Source organism: Pseudopipra pipra, chromosome W (assembly GCF_036250125.1).
Source record: "Pseudopipra pipra isolate bDixPip1 chromosome W, bDixPip1.hap1, whole genome shotgun sequence".
NCBI classification, from domain to species: Eukaryota; Metazoa; Chordata; class Aves; order Passeriformes; family Pipridae; genus Pseudopipra; species Pseudopipra pipra.
The window spans coordinates 15,454,592-15,477,475 of record NC_087580.1 but is presented as its reverse complement, the minus strand read 5'-3'; the positions used below and the strand labels follow the sequence as shown (position 1 = coordinate 15,477,475).

The 22,884-nt window shown below is 56.6% G+C and overlaps 3 protein-coding genes across 7 annotated transcripts; 2 read left to right on the top strand and 1 right to left on the bottom strand.

Moving 5' to 3' along the window:
• Positions 1–1,739: 1,739 nt before the first annotated feature.
• Positions 1,740–4,065, bottom strand: LOC135406091 (zinc finger protein 48-like). The gene is made up of 3 exons (XM_064640647.1): positions 3,370–4,065; positions 2,372–2,455; positions 1,740–2,183 (listed from the first exon to the last, which is right to left on the bottom strand). The coding sequence occupies exons 2-3, from the start codon at positions 2,421–2,423 to the stop codon at positions 1,834–1,836; spliced, it is 402 nt and encodes a 133-aa protein (XP_064496717.1). The 5' UTR covers positions 2,424–2,455; positions 3,370–4,065; the 3' UTR covers positions 1,740–1,833.
• Positions 3,488–10,949, top strand: LOC135406063 (oocyte zinc finger protein XlCOF19-like). Of its 2 annotated transcripts, XM_064640616.1 has the most exons (4): positions 3,492–3,521; positions 5,864–5,975; positions 8,444–8,527; positions 8,720–10,949. In XM_064640616.1, the coding sequence occupies exons 3-4, from the start codon at positions 8,476–8,478 to the stop codon at positions 9,556–9,558; spliced, it is 891 nt and encodes a 296-aa protein (XP_064496686.1). In that variant the 5' UTR covers positions 3,492–3,521; positions 5,864–5,975; positions 8,444–8,475; the 3' UTR covers positions 9,559–10,949. The 2 variants fall into 2 exon arrangements, with proteins under 2 accessions (XP_064496685.1, XP_064496686.1); XM_064640615.1 differs by lacking the exon at positions 5,864–5,975 and having other exon boundaries at positions 3,488–3,521.
• A 3,241-nt stretch (positions 10,950–14,190) lies between these two features.
• Positions 14,191–20,408, top strand: LOC135406033 (class I histocompatibility antigen, F10 alpha chain-like). Of its 4 annotated transcripts, XM_064640560.1 has the most exons (8): positions 14,191–14,313; positions 15,811–16,074; positions 16,283–16,558; positions 16,763–17,035; positions 17,855–18,013; positions 18,108–18,143; positions 18,257–18,310; positions 18,720–20,408. In XM_064640560.1, exons 1-8 carry the CDS (start codon positions 14,238–14,240, stop codon positions 18,764–18,766), a joined length of 1,185 nt encoding a protein of 394 aa, XP_064496630.1. In that variant the 5' UTR covers positions 14,191–14,237; the 3' UTR covers positions 18,767–20,408. The 4 variants fall into 4 exon arrangements, with proteins under 4 accessions (XP_064496630.1, XP_064496632.1, XP_064496629.1 ...); XM_064640562.1 differs by having other exon boundaries at positions 17,897–18,013; positions 18,257–20,408; XM_064640559.1 differs by having other exon boundaries at positions 18,257–20,408.
• The last annotated feature ends 2,476 nt before the right edge of the window (positions 20,409–22,884 follow it).

Sequence of the window (22,884 nt, the reverse complement as noted above, 5' to 3'; positions counted from 1 at the left end):
AGTGGGACATGTTACTTTGAAAAATAGAGCTGCTATTGACTTTTTGCTTTTAGCACAGGGACATGGATGGGAAGGATTTGATGGAATGTGTTGCATGAACTTGAGTGACAAATCAACCTCCATTCACAAAAGCTTTACAACAGTTACAGGACCTAACAAAGAAACTGACGGTGAACAACAGATGGAACCCCTTTGAAGGATGGGATTGGACTTTGGGATTGGGGCCATGGGTGAAAAAGATTTCAAGCCTTGGTGGTACAAGTCCATACAGCTTTAACTTAAGTGCCTTAGAAAATAAAGAAGAGGGAGATGTAGGGAACCAAGATTACAGGACCCTGGGAGAAACTTAAGGGGAACTTGGCAAGATAAAAGTGGATGTGGTGAGATGTGTCTTTGTGTGGAGAAAAGTGCTTGGGAGTATTTTTCTCATGGGCAGTGAATGCTTAACTAAAAAGTAGATCTAGAGAAGAGTTACTAACAGGAATTTACTGCTGCTGTAACGGGGTATATAAACTGTGAAAGAACTGTAATAAAGGATTCCATTACACCTCATGGCATCTCTGCCCGAGATGTCACGGACGCCCGCCTGGCTACACCCTCCTGTCAGGGAGTTGCAGAGTGTGAGGAGGTCTCCCCTGAGCATCCTCTTCTCCAGCTCCCTCAGCCTCTCCTCACACCACTTGTGCTCCAGTTCCTTCCCCAGCCTCGCTGCTCTTCTCTGCACCTGCTCCAGCCCCTCCATGTCCTTCCTGAGCTGAGGGCCCAGAGCTGGACACAGCACTCCAGGGGTGGCCTCACCAGCGCTGAGTCCAGGGGAAGAATCACTTCCCTGCTCCTGCTGCCACACTCTTCCTGAGCCAGGCCAGGATCCATTGGTCTTCTTGGCCACCTGGGCACACTCTGGCACCTGTTCAGCTTCCTGTCAATCCACACTCCCAGCTCCCTTTCTGCCTGGCTGCTCTCCAGCCATTCTGTCCCAGCCTGGAGCTGCTGGGGCTTCTTGTGTCCAAAGGGCAGGTCCTGGCATTTGGCCTTGTTGAACCTCATCCCGTTGCAATCAGCCCAACTCTCCAGCATGTCCAGGTCCCTCTGCAGAGCCCTCCTGCCTTCCAGCAGACCAACATTCCCCCCTCAACTTAGTGTCATCTGCAAATTTGCTGATGGTGGACTCAATTCCCTCATCTAAATTATCGATAAAGATATTAAATAGAACTGGGCCCAACACTGATCCCTAGGGGACATCACTGGTGACCAGATCCCAACGGGATCAGCACTGTTCCCCTGCGTGCCCTTGCTCATGCAGGAAAAGACATGAACTGCTCCAAAACCTCTTCCCACACTCGGGACACTTGCAGGGCCGTTCCCCCGTGTGCATCTGCTGATGGACGAGGAGATGGGAGCTGGTCTGGAACCTCTTCCCACACTTGGGACACTTGTAGGGCCGTTCTCCGGTGTGGATCTTCTGGTGGCAGATCAGGTTGGACCTGACGCTGAAGCTCTTCCCACACTCCAGGCACTTATAGGGTCGGTGCTGGTGGGTGATGAGGTAGAAGCAGTCACTGAAGCTCTTCCCACATTCCCCACACGTGTAGGGCTGTTCCCCCATGTGGATCATCTGGTGGTGGATCAGGTGCGAGCCCAAGCTGAAGCTCTCCCCACATTTCTGACACTTGTAGGGCTTCTTCCCCGTGTGCAGATGCTGGTGGGTGATGAGGCAGGAGTTCCAACTGAAGCTCTTCCACATTCCAAGCACTTGTAGGGCTGTTCCTCAGTGTGCAAGGATTGGTGGGCGCAAAGCTTGGAGCTCTGCTTGAAGCTCTTCCACAATTTCAATCACACTGGTCCCTCCTCAGTGTGTACCTGTTGGTGGTAGAAGAGGTGAGAGATCTGGGCGAAGCTCTTCCGACACTCCAAGCACCTGTAAGGCTTCTCTCTGGGGTGAAACTGAATGTGGACCATCAGGTCAGGGCTCTGGATGAAGGTCCGTCCGCCTTCCCGGCGCAGGGTGGGTCTTTCCTCCTCAGAGCACCCTGGGCTGGCTTTGGAGACCCTCCTCCTGGGAGATCTCCGTGGCTTTCCCTCCCCGCTGCCTTCCTGCGCCGTGGAGCCCTTCAAAACGGCCTCTCCCACCAGGCTCTGCCGGGGGGATTTGTCCTCCGGGCTCTCTGTCCTCAGCTCGGGGCCTGGGGCAGGAGAGAAGAAGGACAGGGAGGGGATTTGTCTCCGGCCCAGAAGGAAGGCCAAGGACATCCCCCCAACTCCGGCCCCGGCAGGACGGCGGCGGCAGCGGGGTTGTCCTGCAGCCGGGGGCGATGCTCAGCTGGGAGATACAGGACAAGACAGGGCAAAGGGGCACTGACTTCCTCCTCACCTGCCTGGGGGTCCCGGGGCATCTTCCTCTTCCTCGTAGCCTTCTCCTCCATCCAGCCAAAGTTTGGGAAGGAGAAATGCTGGTCTAGGGGGGAAAACAAGGTGTGAGTGCGTTGGGTTGGGGGTTCCTCCTACCAAAGTCCATCTCTAGAAGCACCGAGCATCTTGTGTCTGTAAAAACCTCCAAAAGACCAAGATTCATCCCATAAAAACAGAAACCCATGAAGACTCTGCCTTAAAAAACCCTCCCAGGAGTTTCCCTTCTCCAGTGTCTCAACTTTGGCGTTCTGGGGTTCCCCCCTGTCCAGGCTCCTGGTGGTCTTGTGCACATTGAGGGTACCCCCTGTCCAGAGTCACCACCCTCTCCGGGCTTCTGGGGGTCCCAGGAATCCCAGGATTGCCCCCTCTCCAGTCTCCTCACTTTGGGTCCCTGGGTTTTTCCCCCTCTCCACGGTGCTGCTCAGGGATACAGGGAAGTTTGGAGGTCCCAGGGGTCCCTTCTCCCCTCTCTCTCTGCTTGGAGGTACCGGGTTCCCAAGGTCCCCCCTCTCCTGGGTCCCACCTTCCTTGGGCTCCACTTTCAGGCTCCCGGGGTCCCCCCCACGTGCTCCCCCTCCAGGCTGCCGTGGGTCCCCCAGCTCCGCTCTCGCCCCGCTCCGCTCTCCCCACTCCAGGGGTTCCTCCCCCCCACCCCCGGCTCTCCCGAGGGGTCCCCAAACCCGCTGGGTCGTGTCCGTCCGTCCCCCCCGGCCCAGCCCCCCCCGCCGGTACCGGGGGACAGCGGAGGCGGCGGGGCCTGACCCGGGATCACCGACCCCCACCGCGGGGGGGACCCGCATCCCCCCGCCCAGCGCCGGGAACCCACACCGGGACCCCCAAAAACACCTCCCGGGGATCCTCGATATCCCCCCAAGGGGCATTTGGGGCTCAGCTTTGGGGTCCTGCAAGATCCAAACATTCACCCCCCTGCCCGCCATGAACAAAAAACAACGAACCAACCAACCAAGATTTTTGGGACGAGCTCCTTCTTCCCAGGAACGTGCGGGACGGGGCGGGGCGATCCTCTCTCGTTTCCTTTTCCTCCTTTATCCCCTCCCGTTCCTCCCGCTCCGCCTTTTCCTGTTCCGTCCCTGCGGCCGCGGAGCTCTCGGGTGAGCGGGGGGGACACGGTGGGAAAGGGGGGAAGAGAGGGGGAAAAGAGGGGATGGGACCCCCAAACTGAGCGCGAGGGGCGGTGGGTCACTCCCAAAGGGAGCTGGGAAGGAGCCGGGGTTTGGGGGGACGGTGGGAAAGGGGTGGGAGAGGGGGAATAAGGGGAGGTGGGACGGCGGGAAAGGGCTTCCCTTGGGGTCCCTTCGTGGCCCAGCAGAGCCCCCCAATCCCCGCCGTGCCCCCCAAAGCTCGGTGCGGGGGTGGGATAGAACAGGAGAGCCGGGCTGGGCCCGGGAAAGGCCGGGAAGGGAAGCAGGAATGGCCCCGGGGCTTGGATGCCGCGTTGGTGCTGCCGCGGGGCTGGGCCGGAGCTGGGAAACGGGGCCGGGCAAGAGAGGAGAGAGAAAGTGCTGCGGGACTCCAGAGCCGAGCCCCGAATGTCTGGGGGGGCTCTGGGTTTGTGGGGTTTTGAGGGAGAGGATGTTTGGGTGTTGCAGGACCCCAAAGCTGAGCCGCAAATGCGCCTTGGGGGGCTATCGGGGGTCCCCGGGAGGTGTTTTTGGGGGTCCCGGTGTGGGTTCCCGGCGGTAGGTGGGGGGATGCGGGTCCCCCCCGCGGTGGGGTCGGTGTTGCTGGGTCAGGCCCTTGGTTGCCAGCCCGGAGCACGGAGAGGGGGGAGCCCTGGTAGCCCGAGAGGGGGATCCGGGAGAGGGGGGACCCTCGGGCCCCCAAAGTGGAGAGAGCAGAGAGGGGGAAGTGCTGGGAGGGTTATTTTGGGCTGAGTCTTGGGGGTGCAGGGGGGACACAGTGCTGGGGAAGGGGGTTCCCGGGGGTCCCAGGGCCACGGAAAGGGGGGTGCAGTGATTGGAGAGGTGGGATGGGATGTCAGTGGAGGTCCAGGGGTCCTCGGTGTCAGGGAAAGGGGGAGTCACAGGGTAGGGGGACACAGAATGACAGGAAAAGGGGTTCAGGGGGTTCCTCAGTGTTCAAAACACAGGGGTCTGGGGTTTCAGAAAGGCAGGAACGGGAGTCCAGGGGGTCCCAGGATCAAGGAAAAGGGAGACCTGGGGGCTGGGAGAGGCGGGATGGCAGGGAAAGGGGGTACAGGGGGTTATTGGTGCAGGATAAGTGGGTTAAGGGGGGTTCCTGAGCCCAGGAATGGGGGCTCAAGGGGGGTCCCAGAATCAAGGAGAAAGTGAGAATGTAGGGACTGGCACTAGAGTGGGTCTAGAGGGTCCCTGTGCCCAGGAAAGGGGGGTCCAGGGGCCTCCAGTGTCAAGGAAGGGTGGTTCATTGGGTGGGGAGACCTGGGATGTGCAGGAAGGGGGTTCAGGGAGTACTGGGATTTGAGGAAAGGAGGGGTTGGGGACTGGGAGAGGCAGGAATGGGGGTTCATGGCGTTTCAGGGTCAAGGAAAAGGGAGTATGGAGTCTGGGAGAGGTGGGATGGCCAGGAAATTGGGGTGCAGGGGGGTCCTGATTCACGGCAGTGGGGGTCCAGAGAGTCACAGGGTCAAGGAAAAGGGAGTGTGGAGTCTGGGAGAGGTGAGGTGGCCGGGAAGTGGGTGCAGGGGGTCCCGGTCCCAGATAAGGGGCTGCACGGGGGGTCTCAGTGCACAGAAATGGGGGGTTCAGGGACCCCCTGGGACTCCCCAGGACCCCCCTGCAGGAAGCACTGGGAGTGGGGAACTGGGGAGACACAGAGATTTGGGTGTTGGGGTTATCCCAAGGTCAAGGAAAGGGGGGAACTGGGAGAGCTGGCAAGGGGCTGCTGGGGTGAAGGAAAGGGGGGCTGGGGGTGAGGTGACCTGGGGTGGCCGGGAATGGGGGCTAAGGAAAAGGGGGATACAAGGGCTAGGAGAGGCAGGATGACCAGGAAAGAGGGGCAGGGGGGTCCCAGAATCAAAGAAAGGGAGGTCTGGGGGCTGGAAAACTGGGAATGGCTGGGCAGGGCGTCCCAGTGCCCAGGAAAAGGGGGTGCAGGGGGATCCTGGTAATAATAGGGAAGAGAAGGAGGGAACAATGGGATGAGGCTCCTAAGTGCTGATTTCCAGGGGCAGGAAGGCGGGGAGAGGGCAGGGAAGTGTCCCCAGGGAAAGGGATCCCTGAGTGGATCTGCTGGTCAGGGCCAGAGTGGGAACTGGGAACAAGGATTTTGGGAATGCAGAGCAGCAGGAAGGGGTTTGCCCTCTCCCTCCTGCGCTTTCCAGAGCCCAGTCACTCCCAGTATGAGCCCAGTTGCTCCCGCTATATCCCACTTGCCCACAACATGGTCCCAATTGGCCCCAGCATAGTGCCAGTCACTCCAGGTATGATCCCAGTGTGAGCCCAGTTTCTCCCAGTATGATTCCAGCTGCCCCAGCTGTGGTTCCAGTCCCCCCAGCATGGTTCCAGTATCTTCCAGTTGATCCCACTTGCTGCCAGCATGGACCAAGAAGCTCCCAGTAACCCCCAGTAAGGTTCCATTCACACCCACTGTAATCCCAGTTGCTCCCAGTATGGTCCCAGTCACCTCCAGTATGATCCCAGTCGCTTCCTGCCACTGCCAGTATGAACCCAGTATCATGGGTTCCTTCCAGTCATTCCCAGTATGATCCCAGTTCCCTCCAGCAAGCTTCCATTTGCTCCCCTTGTGAAACCAGTCACTTCCAGTATGATGCCATTTACATGGTCCCAGTTGCTCCCACTCAACCCCAGTATGATGCCAGTCACCCCCAGATACTGCTGGTATTATTCCAGGCACTGGTTCCTGTCACCCCCAGTATATCCCAGTCACTCCCAGTTCCTCCCAGTTACTTCCAGCACGATCCCAGCCATGCTCACAGCCACTCCCAGTCACCCTCAGTGTGGTCCCAGTCACTCCCAGTTTGACCCAGTCACCTTGAGCATTGTTTCAGTTGCTCCCAGTATATTCCAGTTGCCCCCACCAAGGTCCCAATTGCCCCCAGCATGCTCTTTGTCCCTGCCAGTATGATCACAGTCACTCTCAGTATGATCCCAGTTGCCACCATCATGGTCCCATTTGCTCCCTGTTCGTCCCAGTGTGGTCCTAGTTGACCCTAGCATAGTCCCAGTCACTGCCAGTATCATCCCAGTCTGTCCCAGCAGGTTCCCAGTCACCCCCAGTATAGACCCAGTCACTGCCTCTTGCTCCCAGTTGTCCCCAGCATGGTCCCAGTCATCCCCAGTATGGTTACAGACAGCCCCAAGATATCCCAGTTGCCTGCAGCACGCACCCAGTCCTTCCCAGTGACTCCCAGTTGCTTCCAGCATGATCCCAGTTTCTGTCAGTTGCTCCCAGTAGCACAAAGTGTGGTCCCTGTTGCCCCAGTTGTGGTTCCAGTCCCCCCAGCATGGTTCCAACATGGTCCCAGTTGCCCCCAGCATGCTCCTTGTCACTCACTCCCAGTATGATCCCAGCCCCACTCACTGTGATCCCAGTCTCCCCAGGACGGGCCCAGCTGCTCGCAGTGTGATCCCAGTATGATCCCAGCTGCTCCCAGCATGGTTCCAGTGTCTCCCTGTTCCTCCCACTGTGATCCCAGTTGCACCCAGGTGCTCCTAGTATAATCCCAGTCACTCCCAGTATGACCCCAGTGTCTCCCAGCATAGTCCTAGTTGCCCCCAGGGTGGTCCCAGTCACCCTCAGTGTGGTTACAGACACTCCCTGTATGATCCCAGTGTAGCCCAGTCTCTCCCAGTATGATCTCAGGATGATCCCAGTGTAGCCCAGTCTCTCCCAATATGATCTCAGGATGATCCCAGTGTAGCCCAGTCACTCTCAGGATGATCCCAGCATAGCCCAGTCTCTCCCAGTACCATATCAGGATGATCCCAGTGTAGCCCAGTCACTCCCAGGATGATCTCAGGATGATCCCAGTGTAGCCCAGTCTCTCCCAGTACGATCTCAGGATGATCCCAGTGTAGCCCAGTTGCTCCTAGGATGAGCCCAAAGCTCCTGGAACACCTGGAGGACCCACCCAGAGGAGGGTCCCTCCAGGTTCTGTGGCTGCAGAAGAGCCCCCAGGAGCCAAGGTCCCCCCAGACAGGAGAAGGTGGTGACAACTCTCCAGCCCGGGGTCCCGGGAGCACCGGGGGGTCTCCAGCCTGACCCCCCAGCAAGGGGCTCCCACAACCCCTCACGCTGCCCCCAAAATCCCTCGGGATTCCCCATCATCCATCTCTGCATTCCCCCTCCAAGATCTGCAGGCTCCTGAGATGAACCCAAAGGGCTGGAAGTGCCACAAGCCCTGAATTTTTATCTCCAGCCATGCCTTTTCCCTCTTTTGCTGTTCTTTTGCCCTTCCTGTGATCCCCCCAGGGGGTGGGAGCAGACAAGAGCCCAGTGCTGCCCCATCCCGACCTGCCCCAGCTCCATCCCTGCTCCTCCCGCGGGATGTGATGGGTTTGGGGGGAATGGGGGCCAAGGGTGGGTGCTGGTCCTGGGGGGAGGAGAAGGGATGGAGGAGGAGGAGGGGAAGGAAGAGGACCTTCAGAGTGGGGAGAGCAAAGAGAAGTGATGCTAGAACTGGGGGATGCCTAAACCCTGAAACAGGGGCCTGGAGAGGGGCTACCCTTGGGACCCCTGAAACACTGAAGTGGGAGCCCAGAAAGGGGGGAGCCCTTGGACCCCCAGCAGTGCAGACAGGGGGGACCCTGGAGAAAGGGGAGCCTGGAGAAGGGGGAGTCTTGAGAGGGGGTACTCCCAGTACATGTGGGACGCCCAGCAGCCTTGACCAGGGAATCCCCAGAACCCCAAAGTACAGAGACCAGAGAGGGGGGACTACTGGGAGGGCTTTTTGGGCTGAATCTTGGTGTTTTGGAGGCTTTCTTGGACAGAAGCCATCCAGTAACATCTAGAGATGGACTTGGGCAGGAGGAACCCCCAGCCCAACACACTCACCTCTTGTTTTCCCCCCCAGACCAGCATTTCTCCTTCCCAAAGCTTGGCCAGATGGAGGAGGAGGCTGCGAGGAAGAGGAAGATGCCCCAGGACCCCCAGGCAGGTGAGGAGGAAGTCAGTGCCCCTTTGCCCCTGTCTTGTCCTGTATCTCCCAGCTGAGCATCGCCCCCGGCTGCAGGACAACCCCGCTGCCGCCGCCGCCGTCCTGCCGGGGCCGGAGTTGGGGGGATGTCCTTGGCCTTCCCTCTGGGCCGGAGGCAAATCCCCTCCCTGTCCTTCTTCCCTCCTGCCCCAGGCCCCGAGCTGAGGACGGAGAGCCCGGAGGACAAATCCCCCCGGCAGAGCCTGGTGGGAGAGGCCGTTTTGAAGGGCTCCATGGCGCAGGAAGGCAGCGGGGAGGGAAAGCCACGAAGGTACCCCAGGAGGAGGGTCTCCAAAGCCAGCCCAGGGTGCTCTGAGGAGGAAAGACCCACCCTGTGCCGGGAAGGCGACGAGAGCTTGAGCGAGAGCTCTGACATGGAGGTCCATGAGCAGCTCCATGCTGGGAAAAGGCCGTTCAAGTGCTTGGAATGTGGGAAGAGGTTTAGCAAGAGATACCACCTGAACCGCCACCAGCGCATCCACACCGGGGAAAGGCCCTACAAGTGCTCGGAGTGTGGGAGCAGCTTCAGCCGGCGCTTCTGCCTGATCCGCCACCAGATCGTTCACACCGGAGAACAACCCTACCAGTGTGGGGAATGTGGGAAGAGCTTCAATGACCGCTCCAACCTCATCACCCACCAGCGCCTGCACTCCAGGAAACGGCCCTACAAGTGCTTAGAATGTGGGAAGAGCTTCTGCCTGAGCTCCGACCTGGTCCGCCACCAGAAGATCCACAGTGGAGAACGGCCCTACAAGTGTCCTGAGTGTGGGAAGAGGTTTAAGACCAGCTCACACCTCCTCCTGCATCAGCGGACGCACACAGATGAGAGGCCCTTCCTCTGCACCGACTGCGGGAAGAGCTTCAACCGCAACTCCCACCTTGTCCTGCACAGGCGCATCCACACTGGAGAGAGGCCCTACAAGTGTGACGAGTGTGGGAAGAGCTTCAGCCAGAGCTCTGCCTTGACCTCACACCAACGGACCCACGAGTAAGCGAAGCCCTGTGAGCACCTCAACTGTGGGAAGAGCTTCGTCTGCTGCTCCAACTCCATCACCCATCGGAGGACACATTGGTTCCACAGTGACCCACATTGGGCACAGATCTGTTGACTCATGTTCCAGATGATCCATGCTGGGCAGTGTATTGGGTTTGCCAGGTTTTGGTAGCAGGGGGACTCCAGGGCTGGGTTTAGTGAGCAGCTGCCAGAAACTTCCCCCATGTCCAGCAGAGCCAATTCCAGCTGGCTCCAGGACGGACCCGCCGCTGGCCAAGGCCGAGCCCATCAGAGATGACAGTGACGCCTTGGGGAGAATGTATTTGTCTTAGTTTTAGCTGCTCCCCCCAGGGCTAGGAGCTGGGGTGGTTGGTCCCAGGAGAGTTTCCCGCTGAGGGACCAATTGCAGCTGTTCTTTTTTGCTCTTTTGAAATTAGATATTCACAACAGCCGGAAATCGTTGGCAGTTTTAGTTGTGTGTGAGAGCGTGTGTGTGAGAGAGAGAAGCCGGAGGGGTGGATGGGGGCCCCCCATAACCCAGGGGGGGCCCCTGTGCCCCCACGGCCCTGGCTCAGCCAGGGCTGGAGGCAGTGTGTAGGAGTATGTGTGTGTTGTGAGGGAGACTCACTCTTCCCCCCCCAGCTAGACTGCAGGGCTTGGGACAGTGTGAACTGGACTGAGTACCCTTTGGCCAAGGCGAGGGAGCTTTCTTTTTCTTCCCCCCCCGCCTGGGAAGGCGGTGGTGTGGATTCAAGGCATGCTCGGCATTGGAGCTAGAGGGGTCCAGAGCCTGGAGAAGTGGCTGGAATATATGGAAAAGCTGGAAGAACTCCAGGCTGAAGGAATTGGAGACGGGCCAGAGGGCCTCGGAGGTGCCATACGTTGGGTTTGGACCTGGGCTACTGAAATTGAAAACTGCAGCAGCTAAGGAAGAGTGAGAGAGCCAAACCAGCAGGTTTTTCTGGGTAAGGACTTTTTGATGAAAACTATTTGGGGTAAAAAAGGACTGAGCAGAGACCCAGAGCCTGCAACCTGGAGAGTGAGAAATGGAACATCTTAGTCCCTAGGAGGAAACCTTCACGAAACCAAGGAGGAAGGACTCAGAGCTGACTCCCTGGACCTTTTTGTGATGAAGACCTGGTGAAGTGAGTGTTTCCCTGGCAGCCCAGGATGAGACCTCAGCAGGAGATGAGGGCTGGTGGGGGTGCAAGAGAACCCCTTTCCCTGATACCCCAATGAGAGAGAGACTTTTTCACTATCACCCTGAAGACGACTTCTGAACTGATGTGGGAGGGTTCAAGGGGAGCTGTGTTAATATTATATATAATTGCTTTTTAGTTTGTATAGTATTTATTGGGTAGTAATAAATTGTATGTAATTACCTTCCCACATACTGTGTGCCTGTCTGAAAATTTCGGTGTTGAGGCAAATTGTGAGGGGAGCTTGAAGATTGGATTTATGTGGAGGTCGAACCCCCACAGTACTGAAGGAGGAAAAAGTCCTTGTGCAGATGGAATTGGGTGCAGAGAAGAGCAGAGTGAGAACAGGGGAGAGGAACAGCTCTGCAGACCCCCAGGGCAGTGCAGAAGGAGGGGCAGGAGGTGCTCCAGGCACCAGAGCTGAGATTCCCCTGCAGCCCAAGGAGGAGCCCACAGAGCAGGGGGAGGCCCAAAAAGAAGGATGTGAGCCCGTGGGAAGCCCGTGCTGGAGCAGAGTCCCTGCAGCTGCTGCGGCCCCAGAGACCTCAAAGGGTCTCACTCAGCAGCGCTGGTTATGGGGCCCCCACAGGAATTGTCCATCCTGGCCCCAAGTCAGGTCTGTGACTTTCTCTGAAAGTTGGAAAACAAAAATAGGATTCCACTTGGTTGTTCTTCAGGCAAGAAAAATAAGAAGTTTCCCAGGCTGTTGGTTAAACTGCAGGAGCTGGTTAGACAGCACCAGTTCCTGGCAGCAGAGAGTGTTTCTGAGCAGCTCAAGAGCAGCTCAGCCCAGGGCTGTTCATCAAGGCTGAGGCCTAAGGAGCATTTCTCAGATCACAGGGAGGCCTGGGGGGTGGGGATGCACCACCACACCTGGAAAGGTGTCGTCCCAAGGACTTGCACAGCTGGGAGGTGTTTTCAGTCCCAGGCCCCCCTGGTCACCCCCCAAGGTGCTGGACGGCCCTTCAGACCCACCTGAGGCCACCCCCCGTCTCTCCAAGAACCTGCAGGAGGGAAAGCAGCTGAGTCTAAACCAGCAAGTGTTCTCTCCAGCTCTAATGTCTCGTAGCTGCTTGCAAGCTTGTTTTGCTTTGTTTGCTAACATGTGGAAATCGTAAAAAGCTTTGCGAGTTGTGCTCGACTTGTGAAACAGCCCCGGGCAGCCAACTCTGAAACAATAACGACTCAATGTGTCTCTCGAGTGTGTCATTATCGGCTTGTCGCAGCCCGGGGAACGAATGCGATGTTTGCGGCCAAGGCCGAGGCACAAACCCGTTCCGAGCCCGCCGAGGCTCAGCGGGAAGGAGGAGCCCGCGGGCAGCCGCTCCCTCAGCGGCCCCTGGGGAGGGGACACGGGGGGACACGGCGGGCCGAGCCCGCCAGACCCCGCTCCCCAGGGCCGCCGACACCGCCCCGCCCGGGGCAGGCCGAGCCCGCCAGACCCCGCTTCCCGCGGCACCTCCCGCCCCCTCCGCCCGGTCCCGGGTCCGAGCCCAGCGCGCTCCGGGTCCCGCCGCGGGTCCCGCTCGACCAATCAGCGCGCGACGACGAGGAGTGACGTAGCAAAGAGCCAATTGGAGCGAGGCGTTGGTTTTTTGCACCCGGCACATAATGGCCTCTCCCAATGACGTCATGGCGATGTCTGGCCTGCTGGGGCAGAGCTGCCCAGTTCCGCCCAGTGCGGGCCCGTGTCACTCCCAGCTGGGTCCAGGGGCTCCCAGTGACCCCCAGTATGGGCCCAGTCACTCCCTGTCTGATATCAGTCACTTTCAGTCACGCCCAGTATGATTCCAGTCACTTCCAGGAAGATACCAGTAAGATACCAGCATGGTCCCAGTTGCTTCCATTCACTCCCAGTATGGTTCCACCCACTCGTAGTATGGTTTTAGTCACCCCCAATATCATCCCAGTAAGAACCCAATGACCGCCAGCATGGTCCCAGTTACTCCCAGTCACCCCTAGTATGGCTTCAGTCGCTTCCAGTCCCTCCCAGAATGATTCCAGTATGATGCCAAGTGCTCCATATATGGTCCCAGTCACTTCCAGTATGAATCCTGTCACTCCCAGTTTCTCCCAGTATATCCCAGGCATCCCCAGAATGCTACCAGTATATCCCAGTATGATCCCAGTCACTCCCGGTCTCTCCCGGTTGCTCCCAGCAGCTTTCAGCATGATCCCAGTTGCTCACAGCCACCCCCCATCACCTCCAGAGTGGTCCTAGTTGCTCCCAGTCACCTCTGGCATGATCCCACTCGCTCCCAGTATATCCCAGTTGCCCCAGCATGATCCCAATTACCTGCAGCATGCTCCTAGGCACTGCCAGTATGATCCCAGTAGAAGCCCAGTCAGCCTCAGTCTAGTCCCAGTTGCTCCCAGTATGATCCCCGTTGCCTCAGTTCTGGTCCTGCTGGGTCCTAGTCCTGGTCCCAGTGTATCCCGGTCCACCCCAGTCCATCCCATCCTGTCCCAATCCATCCTGATCCCTTCCCAGCAGCCGCCGCTGTTTCCCGGATCCTGCCCCCCCCCCCCCCCCCCGACCCAGAGCTGCCGCCGGACACCGCCCCCCATCCTGGTGTCACCCTCTTTTCTCTCCCCACAGAACTCCTGACCCAGCTCCTGCTCCTCCCAGGGAGGGCTTTTGGGAGCCCCCCCATTTCCTGACCCCTGGGACCCCCTTGAATCCCCATTCCTGGGCACTGAGACGCCCCTGCAGCTCCTTCCCCAGATCCAGGACCCCCCTGCACCCCCTTATCTGGCTCTGGGACCTCCTGCAACCCCTTTTCCAGCCATCTCACCTCTCCCAGCCCCCAGCCTCCCCGTCCCTTGACCCTGGGACCCCTCTGAACCCCCATTCCTGGACACTGGGATACCCCTGCACCCACTTCCCTGGGAAACCCGTGACTGGGAAAGGGGTTCTCCAGCCCCTCTGGCATTTAGGATCACACCGAGGAAAGGGAGATAAGAACTTCCCTTGGAAGCTCTAGAAGGCAGTATCCAGGAGGGATGAGGAGGGTCTGCGGGAGGCAGTGGGGGCTGCGCGGGGAGGGCACTGGCACAGGGAGACACCCCACCCCACCCCACCCCCCCCCCGCGGGATCCGCAGATCCCGGCGCTTCCCCCGCTTTGGCCCCAGACCAGCGGGGTTAAGACCGCAGGGCCCGGGAGTTCAGCTCAGCCCGGCCCGGGGGTCCCGCAATACGTGGCCGAGGAGGGTCGCAGGGAGGCCCAGGGGGTGCCCAGAGGGGTCCCAAAGGGGATCCAGGTGAATTCCCAGGAATTCCCCCGTCCCCGCCCCCCCCGCGCTCCCTCGGTCACTTCCGCCTCACAACCTCCGCCACCGGGATCTGCTTGGCGACCGGTGACGTCCCGAGCAGATCTAGCTGCCATTGGCGATCAGGAGATAGCGGCGCCAATCGCGGGGCCGAAAGCGGCTCTGTGGGCGGGCCCGGGTTGTGGGCGGGGCCAGCGGAGCAGCGCCATGGCTCCGGCGCTGGGGCTGGGGGCGCTCCTGGGGGTCCTGGGGCTCCTGAGGTCCCCGGCGGGGGCGACGGAGGGTAAGTGGGGCCCTCGGAACCGGGAGCTCCTGGACCGCCACTTCCGGGCACGGGACCCCCCTGAACTCCTATTCCTGGCCACTGGGTCCCCCTTGAATCCCCTTATCCAGCACCGGGACCACCTGAAACCCCCGTTCCTGTACACAGGGACCCCCCTGTACCCCCTCATCCGGCACCGGAACCCCCCTGCACCCCTTTTCCCGGCCATCCCACCTGTGCCAGGTACCCCTTTTCGCTGACCTTGAGACCCCCTGGATCCTCATTCCCTCCTTTCCCAGCCCCCAGCCCTTCTTTTCTGCAACACCGAGGACCTCTGGGACCCCCATTCCTGGCCATTCTGGGTCTCCCCCCCCCTTTCCTTGGCAGAGGGACCCCCTGGACCACCCATCCCACCTCTCTGAGCCCCTGCCCCCTCTTTCTTAACTCTGAGATCCCTTGAAATCCCCCTTCCCCCGCACCAGCGCCCCTTATCCTGCACCAATATCCCCCTGCACCCCTCTTTCCAACCATCCCACCTCTCCCATACCCCCCTTTTCCTTGACCCTAAGACCCCCTGACGCCATTCCTGCCTTCCCCAGCCCCCAAACCCCCATTTCTTCTACACTGAGGAGCCCTGGGATCCCCATTCTCGGCCATCCTGGGTCTCCCCATTCCATGACCCCCCTTTCCTCAATACTGGGACCCCCTGGACCCCTCATTCCTGCCTTTCCCCACTTTCCTCAACACTGGGGACCACTGTACCCCCCTTTCCTGGGCACAGGACCCCTGAACCTCCATCCTGCCTCTTCTGGTGCCCTCACCCCCTTTCCTTGACACTGGGACCCTCCAAACCTCCATTCCTGGGCATGGGGACTCTCCTGCACCTCATTATTCAGCACCCAGATCCCCCTGAACCCCCTTAATTGGGACTGGGACCCTCTCCATGCCCTTATTGGGCACTGGGACCCCCCCTACACCCCCTTCCCCAGGCGCAGGGACCCCCCTACACCCCCTTTCCTGGGTGCAGGGACCCTCCTACACCCCCTTGTGTGGCAGCAAGACCCCCCTGAACCTCTATTCCTGTGCACTGGGACCCCCCTACTCCCCCTTATCCTTTACCAGTACCCCCCTGCATCCACTTCCTGGCCATCCAGCCTCTCCCAGACTCCAAACACCTCCTTTTCCTTGACCCTGGGACCCCCTGGAGCCCCATTCCTGCCTTTTACAGCCCCAGGCCCCTCTTTTCCAGAACAAAGGGGACCCCTGTGACCCCCCATTCTTGGCCATCCCATGGGGTCATTCCCCACCCCATGACCCCTTTTTTCCCAGCACTTGGGGCCCCTTGGACCCTCCTTTCCTGGGTACAGGGACCCCCTGGAACTCCCTATCCCACCTCTCCCCATCCCTGCATCCCTCTTTCCTTGACCCTGGGACCCCCAAGCCCCCTTTCTGGCTCTCCCGGCTCTCCCAGTTCCCCGTCAGCCCCCCCAGCCCCCCCAGCTCTCTGTGTCCCCCCAGTTGTGCACTCCCTGCGTTACCTGCGCGTGGCGGTGTCAGAACCGGGCCCGGGGCTGCCCCGGTACGTGGCCGTGGCGTCCGTGGACGGGACCCCCTTCGTGCGCTACGACAGTGAGCGGGGCCGGCTGGAGCCGCAGACTCTGTGGATGGCGGCCGGAGCCGAGCCGGGATATTGGGACACCGAGACCCAGATCAATGGGAGGTACCGGCAAAAGGACCCCGACCACCTGAGGATGCTGCAGGGCCGGTACAACCAGAGCGGGGGTGAGTGGGGGGAGCCGGGGAAGGCCGGATCTGTGGGGCTGGGATGTGGATCTGTGGGGCTGGAGGGGATCTGTGAGACTCCAAGGGACTGGGACGGGATGTGTGGATCTTCCATCAGACTACGGGAGTCCATAGGGCTGGAATGGGGCCCTGTGGGGCTGGGAGACACTTCCATGGGTCTCTGTGGATCCGATTCCTCCCCCTCCAGGTCTCCACACGCTGCAGCGGGATTGCGGCTGTGAGCTCCTGTCCGACGGGAGCGTCCGTGGATCCTTTCGGGAAGGCTATGACGGGCGGGATTTCCTTTCCTTCGAGTTGGGATCCGGGAGCTTCGTGGCAGCCGACAGCGCTGCCCAGATCATCAAGAGGCACTGGGACTCTGATGGGATCACAGTGGACAGGTTGACAAATTTCCTGGAGCACACCTGCCTGGAAGTGCTCCAGAAACATGTCCAGTATGGGCAGGAGGTGCTGGAGAAAAAAGGTGGGGGCAGAATTCTCGTGGGAATGGGAACTGGGGAATATGGGATTTGGGAAGGAGGATTTGAGAATGCAGGAATTCCCACGGGAATTCTGTTTACACATCTCGCCCTCATCCTCTTCCCGTGGGAATTCTGTGGATGGATCTTACTGCTGTCCCATTTCCTTGGGAATTCCATGGATAGATCTCACCATTATCCCATTGCAGAGCCTCCTGATGTCCACGTGTCTGGAAAAGTGGAACACGGGATCCTGACATTGTCCTGCCGCGCGTACGGATTCTACCCCGGGGTCATCGAGATCAACTGGCTGAAGGGGGATGAAATCTGGGATCAGGAGACGGAGTGGGGCGGGATCGTTCCCAACAGCGACGGCACCTTCCACAGCTGGGCCAGGATCGAGGCGCTGCCGGGGGAGTGGGAGCAGTACCGGTGCCGGGTGGAGCACGCCGGAATGCCGGAGCCCGGGATCTTTGCCTGGGGTGAGGCTGGGAACGGGGAATCTGGGAATTGGGAATTTGGGAATGAGGAGTTTGGGAATGTGGAGCAGTGAAATGGGGGGTTCCCCTCCTGTTACGACCCGCCCCAGAAAAAGGGAGGAGGGTAACCCAGGTTTTTATCAATAATTCCCTTGGGGTGGATTAGAGTGAAACGACACTGAATAATCGGTGTCTGAAAACATACACTGGCGAGGTTTATTTTAACAATTCTGTATCAACAAGCATGCTAGCAGTTTGGGTGTTGTCATAAAACAATGCAACATTGAGATAACTTTTGGGGGGAGGAGAAACTGTTTAGGAGAGAGGAGAACCAGGATGAGAGTAAGGGAAAAGAGAAGCTGAGAGTATAAAAGAAATGGACATAGTCACCCCCACTGGATCCAGCGATGCTTGAGAGTGAGGATCTCCAGTGATGCTTGAGAGCGATGGTCTTGATTCGCCGGCGGTGGGGGAGAAGGAGAACCCAAATTCTCAAAGTCACCAGTCAGTTTATATACCCTCAGCATGCTTTTGCACCTCCCTGGCATGAGGGGTTGTTTACCTTTTAGGGCTTAGCGCTGGAGGGAGGGATGTGTCCAATTGGCCACCTGAGGTGTCTTCTTGCCTTTTAGGGCTTTAGCCCCTCTGAGGCAACTCCTTGCCTTTTTAGGGCTTAGCCCACCTGAGGCATCTCCTTGCCTTTTTAGGGCTTAGCACTGAGGGGATGGGCTCAACTGTCCATCGGGGGTATCTCCTTGCGTTTTTAGGGCAAAAGTCAAAACCTGCAAACTCCTGGAATGCATAAATCATTAACTATTTCAGTCTCTGACACCCTCCCCCTTCTCACCATCCCACGCCTTCCAGAGCCGGAATCCAGCTGGAATCTCATCCTGTTGGTGGTCACGGTGTCCGTCATTGCTGCCATCATCATCATCATCAGCCTCATCCACATGAGATTTGGCATCCGGAAGCTCCAATCCGGTAACTCATGGGATAGGGATTGGGAAGAGGCACAGATCCATCCGGTGGCTGGGGATCTTGTGCCACAGGTGCTGATCCCACTTTATTTCCATAGGGAAGAGGGAGAGGAAGAGATATGTTGTGGCCAATGGTGAGTACCAGCAGCGTATCCAGAACCTCTCCATGTGGATCCCGTGATGGATCCTGGAATGGGTCCAGGTGTGTGATCCAGGCCAGAATCTTGTCAATCTTCTCTTTCCACAGGAACAGACATGGGAACTGACTGCTCTCTCACAGGAATGGAGCAGGATCCATGTGGTATTCCAGAGGGAAATTGGGGCAGGATAGATGGAGCAGGATTGAGACAGGATTCCAGATCAGGGCAGGATTCCACAGTGGGATCAAGTGGAATTCTGGGGTGGGATCAGGGCTGAATTCTGAAGCAGGATCAGCTGGGATGGATGGAGTGGGATTGGGGTGGGATTTCAGAGCAGAATTGGGGTGGGATGGATGGAGTGGAGTCAGATGGGATGGGTGGAGCAGGATGGGGTAGGATTCTGGTGCAGTTCCTCCTCTGCATGGGCTCCACAGCTGGATCCAGTCCTGTGGGATGGGCACAGGGATATGGTGACTCTGTCCCCCACTCTTGTCCCAGCAGACAACAGGAACAGCTGTTCCTGTTGTCACTCTGGTTCTCCAGGGGTATTTCTCTTTCATCCCCCCCAAGGGATCCCTCAGGAAAAGAACCTGTTGCAGTGGCTCCACGTGTCGTGACATGGACTCCGACAGAACCGTGTGCAGGAAGTGCCGGGAGTGGACTTTTATTGAAGAAAAAGAGAAATTTAATTTAATGGAAATATATATACACATGTAAAGAAACCTTTGTAAATATTTTCCCCTTCCCCCAACACTAAATAGTTGTGTTTTGTCTGAAAACTCTCCACATGAGGTGAGAAAGATATCAAGTCCATGCTGTTGCCCGTAATCCAAAAAAAAACACAAACCAACAGAGTGCCGGTTTATGCGGTGCTTTATTCGGGGCCCCGGGAACCTGCGGGCTAACGCCCCAAGTCAGGATTCCAAAGACCCTCATTCTCAGTTCAGCTTTTATACTCAAACAAGTTTACATGCAGTTTCCACGGCAAAACGGTTACAGTTTCCACAGCAAACCAGGTGCAGTTACAGTTTCCACAGCAAACCAGGTGCAGTTACAAACAAGCTCATACTTCATACTGATAACAATTAATAATCATCTACTCTAATCATAAATCTGCTTAAGCTGTCTTATCCCTAGAAACTGTTTAACAGACCTTTACCACATCCTAGGTAACAAATCGTTATATACATGCTTGACTGGATCCTTTGATTATAGTTTCCACTTCACACAAACAAAGTTGCTACTTTAGAGTGTTGCTTTCTAGGCCTACTCTTTTACTAAGCCTTAGCCATTCTACTACTAATTTAATTCGCTTTGTAACAATGCCATCACTAAACCCTCTCACAGGAGCAAATTGTGGTAGGGGGGCTTGAACTTAGAAATTGGATTCTTGGGAGTTTCAAACCACTGCAGGGGGGGACACAGAGGCTGGGGAGTCTGGCAGGACACTCTTCCTGGATAGAGCCTAAAATCTGGTCAGAGAATGCAAACAACTCAAGCTGGCTGTGCTGAGCTCCCACTGGTGCCAAGGGGCTGCTTTTAGTGTTGGGTTGTGCTAAAACCAGCCTGGTTTGCCCACTGCAAACACATACCCTGCTTTTGGAAGCAGCATTTGACTGATAAGCTGCTGGCTGGCCTGGAGAAATGGGACTGGCAGTCAAACTCTTTATTACTGTAAAAGCCCAGTCCAACTTTCATGTGGCAGATTCTTCCAGACTTTCCTGGAGTGTGTAGAGCTTGTCCCGTGGAGCAGGGAGGCCTCTTCATGTTTACTGAGGGGTTGAGTTGTGGAGGATCACAAATCTGATTGGGAACGGTTCAAGGCCTGGAGGGACATGTATGGGGCCTGAAGACTATTAATTCACGGACTGACTTGTTATCCCCCAGTTTATTACCAGTTTTATACCAAGTTCAATGTGCTCCCATGTTAATTCCCCTTGATTTATACTGTTCAGGGCTTGCCTGGACTTGCCCTCACGTTTTTCCCGCCAAAAGTTGTTTACTGCCTTGTTCTCCCCTGGTTTTCCCGCTCATCTCTCACTGATTGGCTGATGGATGCTGCAGTGCAGAGTGAGCTCCCATTGGTCCTTTCCCCTGGATACTCCAGAGTTCCACCCATCTTTCTGCTATTCCCCAATGCCATTCTGCCCTGAGTTGTCAATCCCATGCTCCGCCCCAGTTGTGGAACCTCCCCTTACCCATACGCTATATAAGTCTCTGTTTCCCCCAATAAAGTGGCATTGCGCCCCTGACCTTCAACTGAGTCCGAACCCTTTTGTGCAGTGTCGCATCCCTATTCCTTTTACCCTGGGGCCGTGGCATTGAGTTGCACGGAGTTATATCAGTCTCCACTAATGATTGTTTCTTTTTGCCAGCTTTGATACAATTTGATGCAATTGCTGTACTGGAATTGCTTTGATACAGGGCACTATTTTGTGCTATATTATATGCTACTGGTAAGTTTTTAGTGTTTATACTGTGTAGTAAATTATTCTGGTTAAGATCTTTCTTCTGTTCACTTTGTTCATTTGTCATAATAAATAACTTTATACATATAAATATATCTGATTTGCTGTCATTAAAAGCTGATTCAATCACATGTCTGTCTTTCCTTAAATCCTTTGTTAACGTAATCCAAGGCTGAGATTAGATCCAGCTGACCCCAGGCTCCTGTCTGAGCAGGAGTTTAGAAAGCCAGGGAGTCCTTTCTGCACCTCGGGACTCAACAGTAGGAACTTCTCTAATAAACTTTGTTGCAAAGCCTTCCACTCCCACCCACAACAATTTGGTGTAGTCAGCAGGATGGCAAATGATTTTGAGAAAAACAAAAGGCTTAACAGAATATTTATGGAGGCACAGTCACACATTAACACAGATGATCGTTGGAGTGGGAAAATATGCAAGGAAAATGTTTTTAGTGGGGTGATGAAATGAAATCAAAAGAGATGTAATGCATAATGAAACTCTGCGAGATCCACAGGCCCTGAGGAGACTGGTCCCTATGTGGGCAGAACTCTTGCATGACGTGGTAAACCATGGGAAGGTTTCCCAAGGGCTGGGAAAATCATGCTGTGGAACACACCAAGAGGAGCCAGAAAACAACTGTGAAAACCTCCTGAAAGGCAGGTGAGGACTGTAAAGCATAACTCACCCAAGAGAAAAGAAAAATCAAACCCCTCTGTTCACTCAGAAGAACAACGAAACGAACTGCAGAAAAGAAATTAGAAAGACAAAAGCACAGTTTGAACTCCATCTGGCCACTTCTGTAAAGGATAATAAATCATCATCATGGCTGGGCTTCGCGAACAAAGATTAGGAAAGGATAATAAAAGTGTTTTTATAAATACATCAATAGCAAAAGGAGGGACAAAGAAAACCTCCATTCTTTGTTGGACACGAGGTTTGGGGGAACATCATTACCAAAGATGAAGAAAAGGCTGAGGTACTTAACACCTTCTTGGCCTCAGTTTTCAACAATAAGGCAGGTTGTCCTCAGGATAAGGGGCCTCTGGAGCTGGCAGACAGGGACAGGAGGCTGAACAGCCCCCCTGTAATCCAGGAGGAGGCAGTTAGTGACCTGCTGAGCCACTTAGATCCTCACAAGTCTATGGGACCAGAGGGGATCCACCCTGGGGTGATGAGGGAGCTGGTGGAAGAGCTCACCAAGCCGCTCTCCGTCATTTCCCAACAGTCCTGGCTCACTGGGGAGGTCCCAGATGATTGGAAGTTGGCCAGTGTGACCCCCATCCTTAAGAAGGGCCAGAAGGAGGATCCAGGGAACTCCAGGCCTGTCAGCCTGACCTTGGTACCCAGCAAGGTTCTGGAGCAGATCATCCTAAGTGCAAACCCACAGCACCTACAGGATGGACAAGGGATCAGATCCAGCCAGCACAGGTTTAGGAGGGGCAGGTCCTGTCTGACCAACCTGATCTCCTTTTATGATCAGGTGACCCGCCTGGTGGATGAGGGGAAGGCTGTGGATGTGTCTGTCTGGAATTCAGCACAGCCTTGGACACTGTCTCCCATGGCACACTCCTGGAAAAGCTGCAGCCCAAGGCTTGGACAAGGGCACTCTGTGCTGGGTTAAGGGCCCAGGGAGTGGTGGGAAACGGTGCTGCATCCAGTTGGGATCTGGTCACTGGTGATGTCCCCAGGGATCAGTGCTGGGCCCAGTCCTGTTTAACATCTTTACTGATGATCTGGATGAAGGGATTGAGTGTACTGATGCCTTAAGCCCCTAATAGTTTTTATTTTTCTAATATTTGTAAGCCTTATAAGTTTTATAAGTAGTGGAAGTAGACTCTAAAAGCAGCAACCCTCACTCCCTTGTCCCTTTCCCTGTAGCACCCTTAGTTTACACATTCCTTAACCCTCTTACCCCATTCTATGCTCCCTATATCACTCCTACCCCCAAATCCAGTGTCAATATTTAGTCTTTTGTCAAGGCAAGGCCTAGATTGTTTGCAGAACAGCATATCAGGGCCTGAACAACAAAATGAAGTCAAGAACTGGGTGACTATGTACCCTTTGTGCTCTGAAGATGGTGAAGATGATGAAGTAGAGGGTCCCAAAATACACCCCAGACCCATTTCTCGGGGGTGGACCCAGGACGGTCCAGAGTAAAGGCCACAGGGTGGACACATTTGGGATTGGATAGATGGTATTATAAAATGTAACATCTGGGGCACAGCGAGTGCGCGCATCGTAACATCTTTGCCTCCGCATAATAAACCCT

Coding starts and splice junctions, on each gene's coding strand:
- LOC135406033 (XM_064640559.1), top strand. CDS start 14,238: ATGGCTCCGGCGCTGGGGCTGGGGGCGCTCCTGGGGGTCCTGGGGCTC. Junction 16,075..16,282: donor CCGGTACAACCAGAGCGGGG/GTGAGTGGGGGG, acceptor CTCCCCCTCCAG/GTCTCCACACGCTGCAGCGG. Junction 16,559..16,762: donor GGAGGTGCTGGAGAAAAAAG/GTGGGGGCAGAA, acceptor ATCCCATTGCAG/AGCCTCCTGATGTCCACGTG.
- LOC135406091 (XM_064640647.1), bottom strand. CDS start 2,423: ATGGAGGAGAAGGCTACGAGGAAGAGGAAGATGCCCCGGGACCCCCAG. Junction 2,184..2,371: donor GCCCCGGGACCCCCAGGCAG/GTGAGGAGGAAG, acceptor CTCCTGCCCCAG/GCCCCGAGCTGAGGACAGAG.
- LOC135406063 (XM_064640615.1), top strand. CDS start 8,476: ATGGAGGAGGAGGCTGCGAGGAAGAGGAAGATGCCCCAGGACCCCCAG. Junction 8,528..8,719: donor GCCCCAGGACCCCCAGGCAG/GTGAGGAGGAAG, acceptor CTCCTGCCCCAG/GCCCCGAGCTGAGGACGGAG.